The 21,875-nt window shown below is 35.7% G+C and overlaps 1 protein-coding gene across 4 annotated transcripts in view; it reads left to right on the top strand.

Moving 5' to 3' along the window:
* The window catches only part of FAM135A (family with sequence similarity 135 member A), a 78,749-nt gene that overhangs the window by 45,439 nt on the left and 11,435 nt on the right, over positions 1–21,875 (top strand). For 3 of the 4 annotated variants that reach the window (XR_012579767.1, XM_014264956.3, XM_074538448.1), the window contains 10 exons: positions 38–164; positions 530–683; positions 3,442–3,519; positions 5,723–5,772; positions 7,504–7,659; positions 13,357–13,430; positions 13,707–13,861; positions 14,105–16,409; positions 18,423–18,583; positions 20,222–20,313. Coding sequence is in view for 3 of the 4 variants with exons in the window: in XM_014264956.3 (XP_014120431.2) it covers positions 38–164; positions 530–683; positions 3,442–3,519; positions 5,723–5,772; positions 7,504–7,659; positions 13,357–13,430; positions 13,707–13,861; positions 14,105–16,409; positions 18,423–18,583; positions 20,222–20,313 (3,352 nt within the window). In the remaining variant the exon portion in view is untranslated. The remainder of the gene's footprint in view (positions 1–37; positions 165–529; positions 684–3,441; positions 3,520–5,722; positions 5,773–7,503; positions 7,660–13,356; positions 13,431–13,706; positions 13,862–14,104; positions 16,410–18,422; positions 18,584–20,221; positions 20,314–21,875) is intronic. The other variant, XM_005483931.4, reaches the window with a different exon arrangement.

The raw sequence follows: 21,875 nt of genomic DNA, 5'->3' as shown, positions 1-21,875 counted from the left end.
CATGTTCAGATTATCAGATCTTTTGTGCTTTTTACAGTTTTCCTCGCCCAGTGAAGAATACGTGGTTGAACAGGAATGCACCAGCACAAAACAGGGACTCTGTGATTCCTTCTCTTGAAAGTGTGGTCTTTGGCAATAACTACACGAAACAATTATCAGCAGACGTAAGATTAAATAGCAGTTTAAAATTTTATTTGTATTCTGTGGGGAGGTGTGAATTTTATCTTTTCTGCAGGAATATTATTTGATAAAGAATGAACTTTAAAGTGGTTAAAGTGGTTTTGGGGTGGCATGTGAAAAGGGAAATGAGAAAAATTGTTCCAAGAGACTATGTTACCTGCTTCAGGAATGTACATATGGGAAGCTTATAATATTAAGTGTTTGACCTCCTTTTTTAATGTCTTGCAATCCATTGAAAATCACAAAAATCAAGTTTGTGAAAAGAGGCAATTGCTTATCTTTTTAGACATTCTGCTAACACTTCATTTATTATACAAAATTAATATGTGCCTTTTCTTTTTTATTCTAGGGTTGCAGTTTTGTTGTTTCAGAGTCTTTCCTCAGCCATGCTTATAATTTCCACTATACACTTTGTGCCACTTTGCTGCTTGCTTTCAAAGGGTTACATAGATATTTCATTACAATAACCAAGGATCTCCCCTCTTCTCACCGAATTGAGCTGGGTATGTTCAATCTCATAAAACTTATCACTTTCTTGTGAATGTTTCTAAGACCTCTTCTAGATTAACCTGTCATTGATGGCATATCTCTTACATCTGTTTTTTGCTTAAACTGATCTGAAATTTAATAACTGAAGAAATACAAAGGAACAAGCACTATCTCATCTCTAATAAAATAAGGAGATAACAGCCTTAATCTATGGAAATATATATTTTTCTTCTTGGTTTTGCTGTGTTTAGTGGTGAGAAAGTTAGAGAAGCTCCTAATCCAAGTAGCACACTGCACTTTGTTTGTTGTATGGAAACATTGCATATTTGTACAAAAATCTAAATTCTGTAAGCTTTGAGGAGAATATTTCACTGAAAACTTAGATGAAAAAAGACCTACAAGAAAAAAACTGCTGCTGGCTTAGTTTGTAGTTTAACTTTTTAAGCAGACTTAGTTGCCATGAAGACTTCTAGCTAACCACATGTGATAAAAGTAACTGCAAATGTATTACATGTAATGTATGGAAATGTACATGTACATTCCTTCTCTGTAGAATGAAGATATATTAGAGAGCCTAACCTTGATTTGTGAACTAGAAGAGCAGTGGAAGTAAGAAAGGAAAATACATTGGCATTGTAAACAACAATTTAGACTTTTTCCTCAGCAACCATATACTTCTTTTACTCATGGTGTACTAAAGAAAAAAAGATCATTTGGCATTTATATGGATTTTAGACAATACTTATTTATTTTTGTATTGTTTAATTTTATCAGTGTCAAAACTAAGCACAGTGAAAGAGTAAGGTTGATGATTGAGATATGAAAGATATTTTAAAAACGTGATGTGGTCAGTTAGTGATTCAAAGAAAGAATGTTTCACTTCTTTATTACAAAATACCAAGCTATTTGTGGTGGAAAAAAATTCAGGAAGCGTATTAAAAGCTGTCCATAGAAAAATACTAGAAACTGAGGTGTTTTCTTTATAGAAGCAAAAATACTGCTACAGTTACTGTTACACTTTTCTGCCAGTTGTCTTAGTTTTGGTATGGAGGGAAACACCTTATTAAAGGAGTGACTCAACTCTTAGTTTTCCTTGTAAGGTGAAAATATACTTTTTCTCAAACCATAGAATCAGAGGGTCATTTAGGTTGGAAATGACTTCTGAAAATCATGAAGTCCAACAATTAAGCCAGCAACACCATGTTCAGCACTAAACCACATCTCCCAAGTGTCACATCCACATGCCTTTAGAATGCTTCCAGGGATGGTGACTCCCCCACTTCCCTTGGCAGGCTGTTCCAATGCCTGACCACCCTTTCAGTGGAGAAGTTGTTCCTAATATCCAATCTAAGCCCCCTCTAGTACAACTTGAGACCATTTCCTCTTGTGTCCCTTGTTACCTGGGAGAAGAGGCTGACACCTGGCTGCACCTCCTTTCAGGCAATTATAGAGGAGCAGTAAGATCTCCCCTGAGCCTCTTCCTTTTCTCCACGTTGAAGAATCCCAGCTCCCTTTGCTGCTCCTCACGGGACTCGTGCTCCAGACCCTTCACCAGCTATTTGCCCTTCTCTAGATTTGCTTTATCAACTCAATATATTGAGTTTGATGGCACTATTGTTGTTCTAAGGATAGGCTTAGACTAAATCTCGATACTTAAATGTTTTAGATATGATCTTCAGTTTCCCTAAAATATTTCTTCAAAATATATGTGTAATAGAAAAAAGCTGCCATTGAGTTGCATACTGGCAATGCAATATTGGGTTGTATCTTTCAACCACATTGAAGTCACCAAAACCACTCACAAGCTTCAGTGGAACTTGAATCAGACCTTTTCTCATCTATATGGGTAATTTAGCTTACTTTTAGGAATGTAGTTTTGAACAGAAATGCTCACAATAAATATCTGAAGAGAAAATGACAACTTAGATTTAACATTCATTGTACATAGTCTACTGACAGTTTGTTTCCTGTGGGTTTAATTTTTTATTTTCATTTTTAAGTCTCTGCTAGAATTACTTGTTTTTTTCATATTTATAAATATCTTTTTCATTTACTTTGGTTATTTTGTTTGTACATTGATTGGGACAATTGATATAATAAGAAGTACTAATAATGTAAGCTTTAATTATTACTCACATTTTGCTTATGAAAAATAATACCTGCCATTAACACTAATGTTTCTAAAATCCATCAGCAGTTAACAAAAAAAAAGCTATGTTTCTGCTAAGTTTCTGTAAAGAAATTGAGGCTCACTAGACTTCACAAAGTACACAATTGTAATTTGCACTTTTTAAAAATTTTTAAAGTAAATTAACTTTTTTATAGTGGATATTTTATCTGTGAAGTTTAAATATGCATTACAGAAGAGAATATGCAGTCCTGTTTAAACTTCAGAATCATCACTTTTTTGTTTAAGATAAAATTATTCTCTCTTTAATTTTGTTTCTTCTTTTTGCTTTGCTATTTCTCTGTCATAAAATTTTAACACAAGGCACTGATTTTGCAGAAGCATGTGAAGACAGCTGTTAGACTCTAACTGTAATTGAGCATTTAAATATTACTGGTTTCAGGAAATAAAAAACATTATGTTAATGTGTATCACAAGTGCGAATCTAGAAACTACCCTAAAATGATTTGTTTTCATGTACTGATCTAACTGCACTAATTGCTAGGCTAGCAATAAGCTCTTTTACTAACTTTAAGGCAAATAATAAATCACAGGTGAAAAAAGGAGTTAGTAACTAGTCATGTGTGTACAATCCCTGTAACTAGCCAAGGCCAGCATGCAGGTCCTTTATGAACGCCTTCTCAGAAGAAAATATCCACGAACCCAGAGAACCGCCTACCTAGGTATGTTTCCAAAGCAGGTGATATAATCCCTCAGATTTTTATTGATATTATAAAATATATTCTTATTAATGATAGAAAATGTTACTCCTTTTGTAGAGAGAAACAATTTCAATATTCAGCCATAGCAAACATATGTTGAACTCTGAAGTCTGCAGAATTGAGCTGCTAAATTTTAGGCTGATAAATAGATGATAAAATGAGACATCATTGCTGTTTTTTGCTTTAGTGTTGTTCTACTTTACTAAACAAAAATGAGTGAAAGCTCAGTCAGTCATCAATATTTTTAAAAAATACCTTAAAATTATAGCTTCATTTAATGCAACACAGACTCATGATTTTTAGCTATTTAAAGATAGTTAATACCTTCATTTTCTGAGAAATCTTTCAGATTCCTTCTGGTATCTCAAGACTTAATTCTTCCAAACACTACCAAGACATTGTCAGTGTTTAGGGTGTATTGGTCCATATCTGCATGGGCCAGTCCTCCCTCTGGAGCATCAGTGTGGGCTTGATGCTGGACAAAAGATTACAGAGCTCTTTAAGCACAAGGAAGTTTCTGTTGGGGAAAGGATAGAGTAGCAGGTCACTACTTCAGTAATTTATAAGTGTGTTTTGGTTTTAATATAAAAAGGAAACCAAACTGGTTTTTAGCAGAGCCAGCAAAATTCTATCAAATGTTTGCTGGGTTAACATTGCTGCTATAGAATGTAAGTGTTTAAATTCCTTTTGTGTTGTGTTAGCTCTATTCTGTCTTCTCTTTTTAATATAGTATTGGGGTATATAGTTATATATATGGGGAATATAGTTAGGGGTTTTCCATAATGATTTTAGATTTCAGGGTTTTAAATCTTGTTCCACAAGCCTGTTCTCAGTTGAAGTGTGACAAGCAAATAATCAGTATGGTTTCATAAGTAAACCATTTAATTTTTTCACTAATGACAAGATTTGTGTGGCCATACCAAAACTAGTATTATAGCTTAAATTATTTTCACGTTTTCAGAAAAATTATCATGAAGTGCTGTTTAGCAAAAGGTACATGTAGTTTCTTTAAGCAGCTTTTGTCAGCTTGTTTCTGAGAACATCATACATTTCTGCAATTTGTTTTTTTCCTCAGAACTCGTGTTGTGTGAGTTAATTTGTGTAGCATTAAGATCAAACCTAAGCATGATGAATGCTGTTAGTTCAAAATCAATATATACTTACCAAGTATAGGTGGCATAATTAGAGAGAAGTTGAGTATACACACTGTTGCTGTTCTGTACACCGTTGTTCATTATCCATGCCCTGGATATTATTCATTATCCAGCCCCTGAAGTTACTGTTGGGGTTTTCAAGGCATATTTTGATGCTGTGTGTTTTCAAGAAATATTGAACATTTTTGTCCTTAATACTGTGTTTCAAAAATGAAATATAAGTTCTTGTTACAGGCAATTTTAGGGTTTATTAATTGTTCCCTTATTACTCATACTTCAGATGCAGAAGGAAATTAAACATAATACCAAATTATTATTTGATTTATCAAATCCTCCAAAGTAAACAGGGCTGTTTAAAAAGGAAAAATATCTTTGTGAAGGAATATATCTGTTCTCTTCATAAATGAGCGACTCAAAGTTCAGATCCAGTTTAAGCTGCCATACTGTGTTAGATTGATTTGCTCTTAACATTAAGCTACTGAGAGATCACTTAAAGAACCCTTTAATTAACTAAAGAAATTCCTCATACAACTAAAGATTTGTATTTATATTAATGTATCTTGTAAATTATATACCTTTAGAAAAATGATATGTGAATAAGGCTTCTCTAGAAAATCTGGTAGGAGAGGAATTGTATTACCTTGGTTTGAAATGATGACATTATTGCTGAATAGCAGTGGATAATCTGAAAACTATATCATCTAAACTACAGTATTTTCAAATTTAATTTTGAATAGAAAATTGTTGTCCTTGACAAGGTGTCATGATAAGCAATCATGATAATTGCAAATTTTTTTTCTTAATTATGTTGTTTCCTCAATCTCAGAAATTGCTAGGAAGAATTTTAATGCAAGTTTATAGTTTACTTAATAACTGTGGCATTTAATATGGCTTCAAGTTTTATTTGATGAATTCTTTTTCATGTCTTAAAATTGTTTTGTGAGATAATTTGTTTCACTCTGCACCTTAGAAAGTACATTACTCATGGGTATGTCCTCTCATCTTTCCAGAAAACATAGATGTAGAAATTCGTCTTACAGAATTGTGTGAAGAAGTCAAGGTACAGGGCTTTTTTTCATGTATTAAATAAGTGAAATAACTATAAAAGTAGAATGTGCTGATTTTATATGCTACTTGGGAATAAACTGTTTGTTTCAGGGATGACAGCATCTGTGTTTTTCCCCAGCACTTATTTAAACTCTTCCTCCAAAGAGAAATTGCGCAATTGTCGCCAAAACTGAACTGTTGATTTGGCGGCTTGGTGTGTCAGTGGTAGCTGCGTAACTATTTATATCTTGAAACTGGATGTTTAGAGAGGTGGATTACTTGTATGAAAATCACACTTTGAATTTTCTGCAGTTAAAATTCGATTTTTTGGGATTGGATGTTATCAAATAGCAATGATGCAAGATCAAACAGTAATAAGTTTTACAAAAGGAGATTCAGCAAGTCATCCCCTCATCTAAAAACACTTGTTCTGATGCTGTCTCCTTTTCCTGTTTCCCTACATTCTTAAGGAAACACTGTCTGCTTTAAATGGCTTAGATTTGTCTCCCCATCTCTCTCCATAGTCAGAGCTAGCCCCAGCTGAATAACTGATTTCTTGGTCATGGTGAAGTCTGAAGGACAGGTTTTAGAACTTCTTGAAAGTTTATCCAACCTTTGCTGGCAAGTGGGCCCAGGTTGGAAGCTCACCTTTAGTACTGCAGTAGTAGTATAACTGCCAGAAATTGTAATGTGGCCTTTTAAAGGATGTAATTTGTATAACTGGAGACAAATTCAGCCCTGCTAGCTCCCTATGGGCAACCAATAATCTTACTTTATGTATTAAAATAGTTTTTGTATTTACATAGCTTCTCTGAATTCGTTAGTTTCTCCCTTAGCTTGCTAAACATTTTCTGTTTTCTTCATTCTGTTTTGTACAATTCATATCAAAAGTTTCTCTTATTTCTTTTCTTATTGGTTAAGTTGTTGTTTCTGTATTCCCAATCCTTTTTTCTACTAGCTCTGTAATATTGCTAGAGTTAGTTCTTTACTATCTTTTCATTTTAAACCCTTTGCCTCAGTGCCTTATGGGCCTACAATGAGTTTCTGAAAAAACTGTGTTATTTTCTAAAATGGCAGGGAACATAAGCCTAGCTATCTACAATTGCTGTGGAACTGTATCACAGGATTACATTAAATTGTAAAAAAAGCAAAACTTGTTTCACACCGAATTTGTCCTGGTGTGATCTGGTTCTTGGAAGGCTGTGCTATAGCACTGCTTCCTGGCTATGCATAAAATGTATGTAGATACATAGCATCTTAGAAAGGTTATTGTGAGTAATAACTATTCTGAAATAGAGATATCTTTATTAAATTCTTAAGATTTTGTCAAAGTTGGACTAACATAGCAACTGTCAATTTTTGGTTTCCTGATTCTTCTTCCTTTCAGGCACACAGGACTTTTACATGTTAGAAAATAGAACAGTTGAACTCAGTTATCTTTGCCATAAGTGGAATTATTGCTTTAATTTTTGGACAGGAGTCCTAATTCTAAAAAGCAATGGGATAAATATTTAGTACAACATAAAAGAATCTATTACTGTTTTAACATAGATTTATCCATTGTCTCGGTTTGAGGAAACTCCAGGACATCCAGTTTTGATACTTAGTTTAAATGGTTCTCATTTGAAAGTTGCTTTTTAAATTAAAATTCCCCCTTAGATAAAGTATACATTTTTATTATTATTCCTGTGTGTACATTATGGTTTCATCAGTGAATCACATAAATATTTTTTCCTGACTTCAGAAAATGGAAAATCCTGATGAACTGGCAGAACTTATAAATATGAATCTTGCTCAGCTTTGCTCACTTCTGATGGCTCTCTGGGGGCAGTTTCTGGAGGTCATTACCTTACAAGAGGAGGTCACAGCTTTGCTAGCACAAGAGCATCACACTTTAAGAGTAAGTATTGACCCAGAGACCTTCATATGCTTACTGGGACACATTGTTATGGCAATGTTTACCACAATGAGCTTCCAGATGACCGTTTTTCTATTTATATTCTGGAAAGCTGGTTAGAATTGTAAAGGGAGCTGTTCCATTTCACTTGATACCTTGTATATATTGTATAATGTTGCTGGAATATAATGCATAAAACATATTATTTATGTTTATGAACCAAGTAATTAATTGATCTTTTGAATATGAAATGCAGTTTAGAAGACAGATTGCAGGATGACATGAAATATGAAATAACATATATTTGTGCAGACTGATATACTTTTCTGTAGGAGCCAAGTCTTGTGCCCACCCTACATTTTACTTCTCTGCATTTAGGCTGCCTGCTTACATCATAAACAAAGTGTATTTCTTTCTGAATTAAGGATTTATGATGTTAGTAAGTTTTGAGCAGTCTTTTTACATGGGAATTTGTAAAAGAAGTGTATGTGAAATGATCAGGCATGTGTGTGAGTGTGTGTGTGTGTGTGTGTACTAACCCATCTGTAGTGCTGTTGGTCTGTCTGTGGGTGTGTGCAATTGCTCTGGGCTCTCTGCAAGCAGAGCCACAGCAGTGCTCTTCCCATAGTGAAATATAACCACGTATGGACTAAAGCATTACTCTTCCTTGATAAATCACATTGTTTACTGAGGAAATGGTGGTTGTGGAAATAGCCTGTTATGGAGAATAAATGGAATCTTTCACAAAGAATGCAAAGGGTTATTAGTTTGATGTGCTAGCCATAAGAAAGGTGTCATTTTATCGTCTCTCTATGAATCTTACCTTTCTGTGGGTTTTGTATAAATACTGGAATCCCTCAAGTTAACTGGTGGAAGGTATGAAACAAGAATACTGTTTCATTTAGCCTGCATTTGCATTCAGTTGCTCGTATGTTAGTGTTTGTAAAATTTTATATTTAATAAAACCAAAGGAAGAAGTAATATATGAATTTTTACTCCTCCAGAAAAGACACTGCAAATTACTATGTATTTATCTTCTTAAATGTGGTTCTTTTAAAATCTGTGATGTAAGTTATCCTCCTTGGGTCACAAATGCCTTAATTATTGAGTTTTCCTGCAATTGTTTTAGGGAGTATAAATCAAAGTATTTCACTATACTATAGGAATTGAGACATTGCACATATTAAAAGTATTTCTGTGATGCTTTCCAGTTTGACAAAAATTCAAATAGGAGTTCCCTTCCTCCCTATGAAAAAAAAAAAGTATAATTTGATTACACATCTGCATGCCCTGCATCATTATGACTTGCTGTTATGCTCACTCCTTTTGTTACCTGTCACTGTACTTTGCAGATACTCTATAATCAGTCAAAGACTGGAGAGGAGATGCAAGGCATGGGTAATCCTAAAATTACATTTTTGTTTAGTGCCTGATAGCAGAAAGCAAGCAGGCTGACTGAGCCAACTTAGAACCAACAATGTGATATTACTTCATTTTTAAATGGACACTTGTTTTCTGCACTCCAAGATTATATGAGTTTGTGTGAATACTTTGCAAATATATGTAATTAAAATATATGTAAGAAACCATTGCTCCACTGGGCTTCCCATGTGGCAGTAGAGCAGGAACTCATCATCCATAAATTCAGTATACCTTTAAAGGAAAAAGAGATGCTAAATTTCAGCCTTTTCTAAGAGTGTGTTCAGTTGTTGGTTTTGGACCTTGTTTTGCAGTGCTTAGTATAATAAATTGTAACTTTTATTAATAATGTCTTGAGAATTTATATTCAGAGGGATTGTATAAACATACCTCAGGAAATCTATATTGATGAGCATGTTCCACTGGAGCCATTATCTGCACATACTAAGTGATACAGGTTTTTTGGTTATTGGATTTAATTGACATTTAAAAGATGATCTACTAATTCTCCTATTTGGAGACTATATGTTGACATTTAGAGTCATGGAATTGTTAGGGCTGGAAAAAAAGATCTTTAAGGTCAAGTCAAACTATCAACCCAGCACCACCACATTCAGCACTAAACCAGATCCCCATGTGCCATATCCAAATGTATTTTGAACACTCCCATAGATGGTGGTTCCACCACTTCCCTGGGCAGTCTGTTCCAACACTTTACAACTCCTTCTGTGAAAAAAAAAATCCTGATATCCAACCTAGACCTCCCCAGCACAACTTAAGGCCATTTCCTCTTATCTTTTCACCTGGGACATGGAAGAAGAGACCAATTCCCACCTGGCTACAATCTCCTTTCAGGTAGTTGTAGAGAGTAATGAAGTCTCCCCTGAGCCTCCATTTCTCCAGGCTGAAGATGACCCACTAATTCTCCTCTTAAGAGACTTAACCTGTCCTTTCTGGAATAAGAAACCTTTTTATTTTGGGAATGGGTACTTTGATGTGTTCGCAACTGGATGCTAAATCTCATTTTAGCTTTTCTTCTTGCAATATTTCCAGACTATACCTTCCACAGGAAATTTCTCACTGGTCTATTTATTAATGAACCCTTTTAGGGAGTGATTACCTGAGTGGTTAAGATGCTTGTGTTGAAATACCCTTAGATAGGCCTGCCACCTGTATTTGGTCAAATGACTTTCACCCTCTTCGCACAGATGATTATAAACCAGGTATAAACTGGTTTATAAACTCTTTCTGCTGAAGAGTTGTTCATGTATTGAAATTATTGTTTTAATAATTTTACTTATGTTTACTCTAGTGTTTCACTATTTAACTATTTTCAAATACTTGGAAAAGCCCTACATTAAAAAGTGAGGAATACTTTAAAATTGAACATCCATCTACTACATGGATCATACTGATCAATCTGATAAGGTTTACAACTGTATTTTATTGAAAACACTGCTCAGAATATGTTAGTTGATATTACAAAACATTTGAACACTAAACTAGTTCATCTCTTTATTCTGTAGTGACATCTTCTGGTAGGTCTGAATATATTCTTCCAAAATTATTTCTTTCAGTTTGATTAGTCCTGAAATAGGAGAGCTGTAAACTAAGATCTCTGACTGCTATTTGTAAATATGCAGACACACAAGATGTATTCCACAGCAGTTTTTATACACAGTTCTTCTGTTCCCATTGGGAGGACCATAAAAACCATGCCTCTGGGAAGTCTAGAGATTAGGAGTGGCAGCTGCAATTTCCTCCTGCAAAGTCCTTGTGGAGTCAGCCCAAGTCAGTGGTTCCTGCAGCATTAGCAGAGCTGGCAGTCACTCTGGTTCTGCAGAGCCTGGTTAACAGTGTCCTAGCAAGTGCCTCAGTCCTTCAGTAAGTTAAGCACCTATTACACATAATAAACTACTGTTGATTGGGGTTCTTTTCTCTCGTTAATGAGCTCTTATGTGCTTTAGGAGCTTGCTTTCAACTAACTTTATACTCTTGCTATTCTATGTGGAGCTGTCTGGAGCTGGTATTGAGATTTTCTTCAGAAGCACTGGAATTACTTAACTACAAATGGGATTTATTGCAAAAGAAAAAATGCCTTCGTCTTCCATGGGAGAGAGTGTAGTATTCTAAAGATCTACTAGCCATATAAGTCCAGTTACTTTATGTGGTGAAGTGCTCACATGTAAACTCAAAACTACATTGCTTGCTTCCTGGGAAACACCTGTGTGCCCATTTCTTGATATATACCACAGACATCTACTAATTTGGCAATGTTCCTGTAACTATATTTACCAGGAAGTGCTTGGTAAATAACCTGGTTGATAAGGATCTTTAATTAATTTTTAGATTGCTTAATTTAAAGTGATTATGTCCACTCTTCATGATGAATTGTTCTAAAATCTAGTTTTTAAGCAGTAAAATTATCTGTTAAGTCTGTTGTATAACAGTCCCTCCTTCCTGGGTAAGGGGGTGGGGATTAGCTGGGAAAAATCATGTATTTGCAAGGTAGATGTCTGTTTAGAAAAGACAGCAGGAAAAATGCAGCAAATTACTTGGGAACATCAATTGTCGTTCCACATGTGTCTGTATAAACTCATAACAACAAATTCTGAAAGCAAATTGAGTTCTGGCAAGAGTGAAGTTGCATTTACAAGTAACTGTTAAATTGTGTGCTTTCTTTTTACTTCAATGCATTTTCCATGACTATTCAGAGATGATGTTATGACTAAGATTAATTTCAGGTAATACAGTACAATAAATTCTGAGAGGTTGGGACAGGACTTTCAGTTTCTATTGCAAGTTAGAGATTAGGGGTAAAAATGTTTGTGATTTGGGATTGGGTTTTTTCTTTAGCACCTTAGAAAAAATTTTCCTCAGTTCTTCTTGTATTAAGAAAACAAAAAGGTGTAGAAGCTACAGAACTTAATCCAAGTGGTTCTCTCTAGAAGTATAGTGGGCAGTGTATCAGGAGGGAAAATGAACTCCCATGCAAGTGCTCATCTCTGAACAAAATTAATGTGGTCCTGAAAGTCTCATATTTGCCAGTTCATGGACAAGATTTTCAGAGAGCCATGTTTGTGCTCGGGGTGGGGGCAGATGCTGGGTGAGGCTCTGAGTGAGAGAGCTGAGGGAACTGAGCTAGGTCGTCACGCTTGTTGCCAGTTTCACACTGAAAACTCCCACAGTCTGTTCAGGAAGTTCCGTCATTTAAGGGGAATACACAGAGTATACTGAAGAAATAAAGGAGTGTAGGAGGTCAGGAAGTGCTTGGTAAATAAATTATTGATTTGGTAGACTAACATGTAATTCTCTAAGTGGGATAGAAATTTTGTTTAAATTGATACAACCAAATTAATGTTAACGAACAAGCTATTGTCAACAACCATTGCACAGCACATTCTCTTTGTTTTGCTTTTTTTGGATACAGGTAATTTGGCAGTTGCAAAAATAAAATGCATATTGATTGAATTAGTATTTATGTAGAATATTGGAAATATGAGAAATCTTGTACAAAACCTTTGGGGTTTCTAGATACTACATTTTCAGTACATTGATTATGTTTTCAGTTGCAGCAAATTGCTGTATAATTCACATTCTCTGTTTTAGCAGGTATTTGATGGTAAAATATTGATGGTTTAACATGTTTGATGGTAAAAAATATACTCCCATGTGTTAATAAATATCACTTCAGTATTGTATTGTTTATTGACCTCAAACATACAATTAAGTCTTTCATACAGTGCTTATAATTAATATACATTCTGTTACTGTCTTCATAATTTCCATCTGAAATCTTTGCAAACTAAAGATTGTTTTGCACAGTAGTTTACTGTGGGCTAGAGGATACTTACAGAAAGTTTGAAACACTCCTCTGTATTTTGAGAGGGCAGAATATCTAATGGATTTCTGCTTCTGAAGGTAATACTCAGGCTCATTCAGAAGTGGGAATTGAAGAGTCATTTCCTTTCTTCCAGTTAAAAATTCCAATAGTATTTTTGTGCATTATGGTTTGAACCTGATTTGGATGATTGATTTATTGGAAATAAAAATTTCAGCAGGCAATTGAGTGTAATATAATTCCCAGCTATCCAGAGCACAAATTAAAATTGTTTCAGTCACTAGTCTTGTCTGTGTCACCCATCCAGAATGAACAACTAAAAAAAAAGTAACAGTCTGTATTATACATACAAATGATACGTTGATGCATAGGAATGCTGGTGGATTTTTGAAAATTATTTGTAAGGTAAAATAAGCTCTACCTTCATTTGTATCTTGCAGGTGCGCAGATTTGCTGAAGCATTCTTTTGCTTTGAGCATCCTAGGCAAGCTGCTCTTGCCTTTCAAGAACTACAGTGAGTAGCCTTTGAAATTGCACAGTATATAGCATGTAGTACTGTTACTGTATAGTTTGTCTTGTGTAGAAGAACATAAGAAATTAATGAGAAACTTTTGTTCTCAATATGGATTTAAAGTACTGGTAGTTATATAAGAACTTATTAAACAATCAATCTATTAATACTTAATTAGTAGAAAAGCATCTAGTATAATGAATTAAACTGTTGGTAATTTCTGTTAATGTAAAAATAAATAGTTCTGGTTTTTTCATGGAGGACTGCTTCTTTTTTCAGTGCTCAAAGTCATCTACAGGTGTGTGCAGCTATCAAAAACATTTCCTTCTGCAGTTCTCTACCACCCCTCCCTATTGAATGCAGTGAACTAGATGGAGATATGAACTCCTTGCCTATTATCTTTGAAGATCGGTATTTAGATTCAATTACTGAAGGTAAACACAGCTCACAGTACAATTTCCTTTTGAAGAAATGAGCAAAATTATGTAAAACTTGAGTATTTTTTCATAAATTTCTCGCTGGCTTTAAAGAACTACATTTATTTGATAGAATATGGGGTTTTACCTTAAGTTTTGAGGATGTGTAAAATTCTATAATTGCTAGTGTGTTATAGCATTACTTATCTGCATAATTTTAATGTAAACATACTTTCTCTTTTCCCCCTTTTTCTTTGAAAGATTTGGATGTACCCTGGTTGGTAGCTCAGAGTGTTCCAAGGGCAGAGTCCAATAAACTGGATAAATTAGAAGCTGAAGAAGGTTTTGTTGCTGGTTTTAGTAGCCCAGAACTCAAAATGAGACCTGCTGGTGCCTCCGTCTTTTGGCATTCAGAAACTGAAAAGATGCTAACAAAAACCTTCAAAGGGAAAAATGAAGATACAAATAAATCCAAAGCTAAGGTTGCTAAGCTCATAAAAACAATGAAAGCTGAAAACACCAAAAAAGTCGTAAAACAGAACTCAAAGGACTCTGTGGTGTTAGTAGGATACAAATGTTTGATAAGTGCAGCACTGGAAAATGCCTGTAGAAGGTTAGAGGGCGAGCCTTCGTACAGTGCTAACGAGGGGCTGGACCCTGGAGTGAGTGGAATTCCTTGTGATACAAAGGCCTGCATCAGGCAAATAACTCCAAGAGACCTTCCATTGATGCCATATGACGAAATGGCTGTCAAGACTGAAGGTGACCAACCAGGTCCCAGTAGTCCTGTGCACTGTGAACATGAGGCTATTTTTGATAGACTGACCATCTCCCAGACAGGTTCTGGAACTGCTCAAACAGATGGTGCTTTACAACACAGAGGTACACTTGAAGATTGTCATGGAGGTCAACCAGCTTCCTCAGGATTCAGGACAACTGAGGTCCAAGCAAGTGATAAGAATCTTTATGAAGAGGAGAAAGGAGTCGCTCACACTGGATCGTGGACTAAGTTTCCACAAGATGAAGAGGACAAAGAGAATTTGTTGACACCCAATATTCAGTCTTCAGAATCTGGAAACAAATTGAATTTGGGAGAACAGGACCCCATGCCTGAAAAGGAAGAGGTCCATGAGAGAAACTGTCAGCATACCAGTGACATCTTGACAAAAATGAAAAGCGATCCACCTACTCTTCCAACAAAAGAAAGTCAAATCTCTGCAAGTGGAGACATGACTAAATTACCTGATGTTAGTGTGACATATGCCTCTTCCAGATTTTCAGATTCAGGTGTAGAAAGTGAACCAAGTTCTTTTGCAACTCACCCCAACCCTGATCATGTTTTTGAAAATGTTCATGGACAAAGTGCATACAATGGTGAGAGAGCATTTCTTCAGCCTTTACTAAAACCAGACTGTGCAATAAAAAATACAATTGAAAGCCATTGCACTGAGAGTACAAGCGCTGTAAGTGAAATACAGTCATCCCTGACATCCATAAATTCACTTCCTTCAGATGATGATGAGCTGTCACCTGATGAGAATTCAAAGATATCTGTTGTACCTGAATGCCAGCTAAGTGACAGCAAAACAGTATTGGATCTAGGAGCAATTGACTTGCCAAAATGTGATGACAGTAAAACATCAAACACCAACTTGCAGCAACAGCTTGTTGTGTGTTCAGGGCAATTGGATAACAAAACTCCGTCTATACATTCCTCACTCTCAGGAAAAAAAGATTTGTTACACTCTGTTGTTTCAGATGAGGACACGCCTACTGATGTGGAAAGTTACAGCCCACAAACAGGCCCTGGTACAACCTGCAAGGACCCTCAGGACCTTGAAAGGCCTCCTAGAGCTACAGAAGAAACAGTTAAGTTGTGTTTGGAAACAACTTGTATGGATGAGCCATCTGCTGTTTCAGGTTCTTCATCTGTAAATGCAGCAGTTAAAAAAATAAACAAAGGAGAACATAATGAGCCTTTAGAACTAAAGGGCACAACTGAAGAACTGTCAGGAGCTAAAAGTGAAACCGGTACAGATAATCCTTCTCCAACTGGTAGTGCTGACATGGTAAAGCAAGGGCTTGTTGAAAACTATTTTGGCTCTCGAAGCAGCGCAGATATTTCAGATATTTGGCCTATGAACAAGAGCAATCCTGTTAGCCCTCACAAGGAAGCATATGAAAAACAAATTATTTGTTCTTCACAACAAGATGAGGAGGAAGAGGAGGATCAAGAAATGATTGAAAATGGGTATTATGAAGAAACCGATTATAGTATATTAGATGGAGCATGCAGTGCTGACCAGGATCATGGCTTAGCAGGAGAGAGAGTCCTGAGATCTGAAATGATTGACAGTGGACACCTGCAAGACATAATGCCTGTGCCCCCTGTCTGCACTCCTGGCTGTTTGTCTTTCCCTTCTTCTCTAAGAGACTCTCCCTGCAATGTTACCTCTTCTTCAAAGAACAAATCTGATGCAATTACACAACAGCCAGGCAGCACATCCTACAGCTCAGCTTCAGCTGTTTCCTGGTATGAAAGCTCCCCAAAACCTCAAATGTTAGCGTAAGTGATTGTTTTAAAACAAGCTTTTTACTTCTAGAAATTATGGTAATATAATAGAGAAGGGGAAAAGAAGCATGGTTGGGCTTCTGGGTAGAATGCCCCAGAACTGTGGCTTGTGGATTCAGCATGCCCAAGTAACAGCATGTTCTAGATGTTCAGATAAAAAGTGTCTTAGCACTACACTTCTATGAGTTATCTTGTAGTTTCATGTGGTTTGAAAAACAAGCAAAACAGGATTTTTCTTTGTTATGTTTAAAAAATGATCATCCAGCTGAAGAGGGATGTTGTAAAAAATGTTATGCTATTGAGCATAAAAATGGTGTTTTATGAAATAGGAATTGTTAAAATAGCCAGCTTGGCAAAATATGCTTTGACTTTAAAAACATAAATCCAAAAAACATTGTGTAACTGGCTGTCCATCAGACTAGTTAAGTGAAGCAAATGTGTAATGCAAGCTATGGTAATGGCCTTATTTTTAAATCTTAACTTCAAATATCAAAAATGTAACACCTCAGAGACCATAGTGCTCTAAATTACACTGCAGTTTGGAGACCAGGAAAGCCAAATTTAAAGGAATGTCAGGGATCCCAGATTGTACCTCTTCTTGCTGTAAACATGGGAGTTTCCCTGATAAACTCCTGCTGCTAAATAAACATGTGAAGCAGCAGTTTATGTGTTGTATTGGAAGTAAAATGTTGCAATGAGAGAAAATTTAAAAGAGAGGTAGAAACAAATGCTGAGCAGATGGAAGAGATAAAAGACCAGATAGTTTGTGAAAAGCAGCTTGAGAACAGAAAGAAGGAGTAAGCAGTCAGGTGGAGGAAAACAGGTTAGAAGTGGCCAGAAAAGTAGCTTCTGAAATACTGTATGGTGGTACTGGTGTGCAGTGGGAAAGATGGAGAGCAGAGACTACTCAGGCTGTTCTGTAACAATAAAAGGGAGCTTGGAATAAAATCAAGGACTTGGCTGTAGGAAAAGCAGAGTCTCCTGGAATATGAGATAACTGTGAATCCAGAGGGTATGGTCTGCTCCATAAAGAACCACCCTTGGTGTGTTCAGGAAACATGCCTTGAGTACCAACCCGAGTAGCTTCTGTTGCAGAGTGATAAGAGCAGCTGTCAGCAGTGGTTTCTGTTCAGGCTGACTTCATTGAGGCCTGCTTCTGCCAGTTAGTGAGGAAGGAGCTAAAGATAAGGCAGGGAAAACAGAAAACAAAAGGTGAAATGGGAGGGAAACAGTGAGCAGGCAGAAGAGGATGGGGTACAGCGTGACATCGTGAGGGATCATGCAGAACAGATGGATTAAGAAAGCATAAGAAAGCATAAAGCTTTATGTGCTGCAGGGAAACTGATATGCAATTCAGAAGGCCATGCACAAAAACTAAACAAAGTGGAAGAAAGGGAGGAAGAAACCCAAGGAGCTCCTGGCATGTGAGGATCTCAGCTATTAAAACCTTATAGTGCATGCCTTCATAGAATAGGTAAAAGATCAGAAGTCTGGATCTGGCTGTTTGGGAAGCAAGTGTCAGTTTTTCAACCTACCACAAGAACCTTATGGGGAGACTTTACGGCACTCACTCCAGCTCTTTTCTGACCTAAGAATTAGGCTTGGCAAGAATGATCAAAAGTCAGTGAAAATTGTAATCTTGACTTCCACTTTGTTATAATTTCTATAATTTTTTTATTGTGTGGAAACAGAGCTGTTGCTTGCTTAAGACCGCAATGAATGCATCATCTTTAGTGGTTTCAGAAATACTTGAGAGTTTGCAAAGATGAGAAGAGAGTAGAACTTGAGATATGGTTTTTGTTACAGAGGAAAAGGGGCTGTAGGAATCCGCAGTAAAAATGTTCTGAGGAAATGGCTTATTTTGTGAAAATAGTAATTTGATAAATATCTTTTCCTTCATATTAATTACATAGAATACAAAGCCAAATGACAGTAGAAAACTGTATCTTGTAAGACTCCACATTTATCTAGCAATAGTAAATGTATAATAAGTATTTTTTGTTCCAGTTTCCTACAGGCTAAAGAAGAATTGAGGCAACTTAAACTTCCTGGATTTATGTATAGTGATGTTTTCCAACTGGCTTCTTCAATACCTTATTTCAGTATGGAAGATGATGAGTGTTCAGAAGAAGGAGTACATCTTATAGTTTGTGTCCATGGCCTAGATGGTATGCTGGGAAATGTGATGTTGTACAAGAAAGCAGTTCAGATTACCAGTGAGATTTTGCTTTGGTCATTCAAGCTCTGAACTGAACACCTGAAATAGGTTCAGTGGAGGGAAATGGTAATCTGAAATTGTACTGCTACATTTGACAATGTGTTTTCTGTCTTTAATAAAACTTCCCTTCACATAAATCTGTTTAATGCCACAGTTCACATCAAGTGCATCTTTCAGTTTTTTATGTCGTAAAGGAATTTGTGCATGTTGTGGTAATAGAATGGAGTTACTGACAAAACTGTTTTCTTTATAATTGCTGTCTTGTCAAGAAAAAAGAAATATGTGCCTCTTATTAGGAAAAAGAAATAGTACATGTAAAAAACACAGTCAAGTGTTTATGAAGTTTTAAAAGGTTAAGTGACTGAATCACAGTGTGGTTGAGGGTGAAGGGGATCACTGAAAATTGTCTCGTTCAACTTCCTTGCTCAGAGCAGAGTCTACAGCAGATTGCCCAGGATGCAACCCAGCTGGGTTTTTGAATATTTCCAAAGATTCTACTTTGGTAGAAGTGAGAAAAACCTCTTTTTAATTGAAAGGGTTATAAAAGTCTAAGTAGCTTGAATATATTAATCTGCTTTTAGTTCAAAGAAACAATTAAGAAACAATATTAAGAAACAATATTAAGAAACAATAGCCCCTCTAGCTTTTGTTCCTTTTTGAGACACTTCTTAAATTAACAATGTAAGGAAACACAAGAGGGCAGTAGAATAGAGTATTGGACTGCACTAACACTACACAGGCACTTTGTTCATTTTTCAAATTCCTAAGTTAAAAAAACAAAATAATGACATAGTTTTTCTTTCCTCATTTGGGCAGAAAACAACCTTTGTTAAGTACTTTTAAAAACAGGACTCAGAGGTATTCCCTCTTACTAGTGTAGATATTCTCATGCTATCTCATGCAGCACAAAAGTTAATTTGACCAAGAAGCCTGTTGTTAAAAAAACATGTGTTTGAAGCCTTAGGAAAGTCCACATAGTTAGAATTTTCTTATGAAATGGCAAGCTTATACAAGCTATTTCCTATGAATGACAGATGTAAATAAAAATCCTGAAGGCAAAAAAGGCTACCCTTTCTTCAAAAACATCCATGACTACTGATGTGGAAAAATCTTCAGGATACTAGTTAAACTAGCACTTGTTGTTTTGGGTACCACAGTATCTAAAAGTATCTTTGTCTTCTGATAGTTCACTCTGCCTTTTCATTTTATGAAATACTCCTTCACTGAATTCTTTAAGCTCACTTTGAGTTCTTTAAATTGCTTTATCAAAATTAATTAGGTTTCCAAGAATGTAATGTTCACAGTGCTATGTATCAGTTGGAGGCTAAGACAGAATCAAACAAGACTTCCTACATCCTTGCTTTTTTAAAAGTGTTTGCATCAAATGTCATTTTCATAAACCATTTTGTCACTTAATTTGACATTGTAGTTTATCTTTCAAAGTCCCACTGAATTTTAATTAGGGATCAGGCTATAATTAGCTGTGTTTAAATATAAAGCTGTGCCAGAGATTCATTTCAGTATTCTGAGTGCTTTTATTGCAAGTTAACTTTGCAGAATCCAACTCTTGATTGTTTTTCTTTTGAAGGTAACAGCGCAGATCTAAGATTAGTGAAGACTTACATTGAGCTAGGGCTGCCTGGAGGAAGAATTGAATTTCTTATGTCTGAAAGGAATCAGGTATTTTCCAACTAAAAAAGAATTTTTGTAAAACTATTAACAGTGTAAACCTTCAGAGATGTTTATTTAATTGCACTACTGTGATTACCACATTTTGTGTATTTTTATTGTATTCTCACGGAATCCATGATTTGATCTGTGCCTCGTGTCAAAGTAATTACAAAATCTTGTATGGTATTGAAGGTAAATATTTGAAGGGGTAACATTTGTTACTACCAATATGTTGTGTGTACTGCATCTCCTAAGTTCTCAGCATAAGCAGTTTGGATTGTGGATAAAATATGCTCAGTACTAGTGGTAAAAATGGTAATAGTGAAAACTGTTGGTGTGGCAAGAGGGGAGATGTGTTATTTCAGAGGATCTGAGAAATACAAAATTCCTGCTGCTTTTTCTTTTGTCAGCATTCTGCAAGATCTACATCATAACACTGAACAAATATCAAATTGCCTCTTGTGTTAAACTTTTGTGAATTTTATTATTTTCTTATGAATTAAACTTGCCAAAGCACAAAGGACCAATTTTTACTTTTTGTCTATGTGTATGTGTGTATTACATATTGTATTAGACATACTTCAGAGATGAACTAGAACAAAGTCTTGTCAGTGGCTCAAACAAAAGCTTCATTAAGTGCACTAGCATTTTTCTGGCAGTAGCTGCTGGGATGCTTTGTGAAACAGGCTGGGCAGGCACCAAGCCAGGCTTTCTCTTCTCTAGCCCTATAGTTTGTGTCAGTCAGCAGCTGTGAGACTTTCTGATTTGTGGATTCCACTGAGCCTAATAGCTGCTGACAGACTTTTTCTCCTAATGTTGTCTGATTCTTTTTGAATCTTTTTACTTCTGTATCCATAGCATACAGTTGAGATTAATTCTGTGGTTTGTATACATTAGTAATTCACTTGCAAACAAGGAAATGGAAGTAATTTACCTTACAGTTTGTTTTGGAAAAAATACTTGATAATCATTCCTCATTCCTCATTCATTGCTTCAGTTTTTATAATTTTTTTATCACATATTTTATAAGCAAGTACAATTTCTCCCTCAAGAGGCAACTGAAGAGACTTAGTCCATTTATTATTTCTTACAATTAGATGTGAAAAGTTTCTGTTCTTCCATGGTACCCTTCCTGGCCTGCTTGAAACTTCTTGTCATTTAAACTGAATGATCAGAACTAGACAGGGCATTTAAGATGACAAAATGCTATATGGCTATTTTCTTTCCTTGCTTTCCTAACATGCTGATTATATGCAACACAGACATGTAGATTATTGTTTGCATATACAGTTAGGGCTGGTTTTCTCTGTGTAACATTTGTTTGCATTTCTTGCCATTTTATCACCCAGGCATGCAGTAGTATAAGATTCTTGTGAAATTCTGGTTGGTTCTAGATTTGACTACTCTGGATATTTAGGTTTGTCTACAAACTGGTTTTTCATCTCTTTCTTTCCTTTCCCAGATCATTTACCAATGTTGAACACTACAGATTTTAGCACAGATCCTTTGGAACTTGTGTTGAAAAGTTCTAGGCAGGCTTTGCCTATCTCTTTTAATTTCTTACTGCTGAT

The sequence above is a fragment of the Zonotrichia albicollis genome, chromosome 3, assembly GCF_047830755.1.
Source record: "Zonotrichia albicollis isolate bZonAlb1 chromosome 3, bZonAlb1.hap1, whole genome shotgun sequence".
NCBI classification, from domain to species: Eukaryota; Metazoa; Chordata; class Aves; order Passeriformes; family Passerellidae; genus Zonotrichia; species Zonotrichia albicollis.
This window is presented reverse-complemented; position numbering and strand designations above follow the sequence as displayed.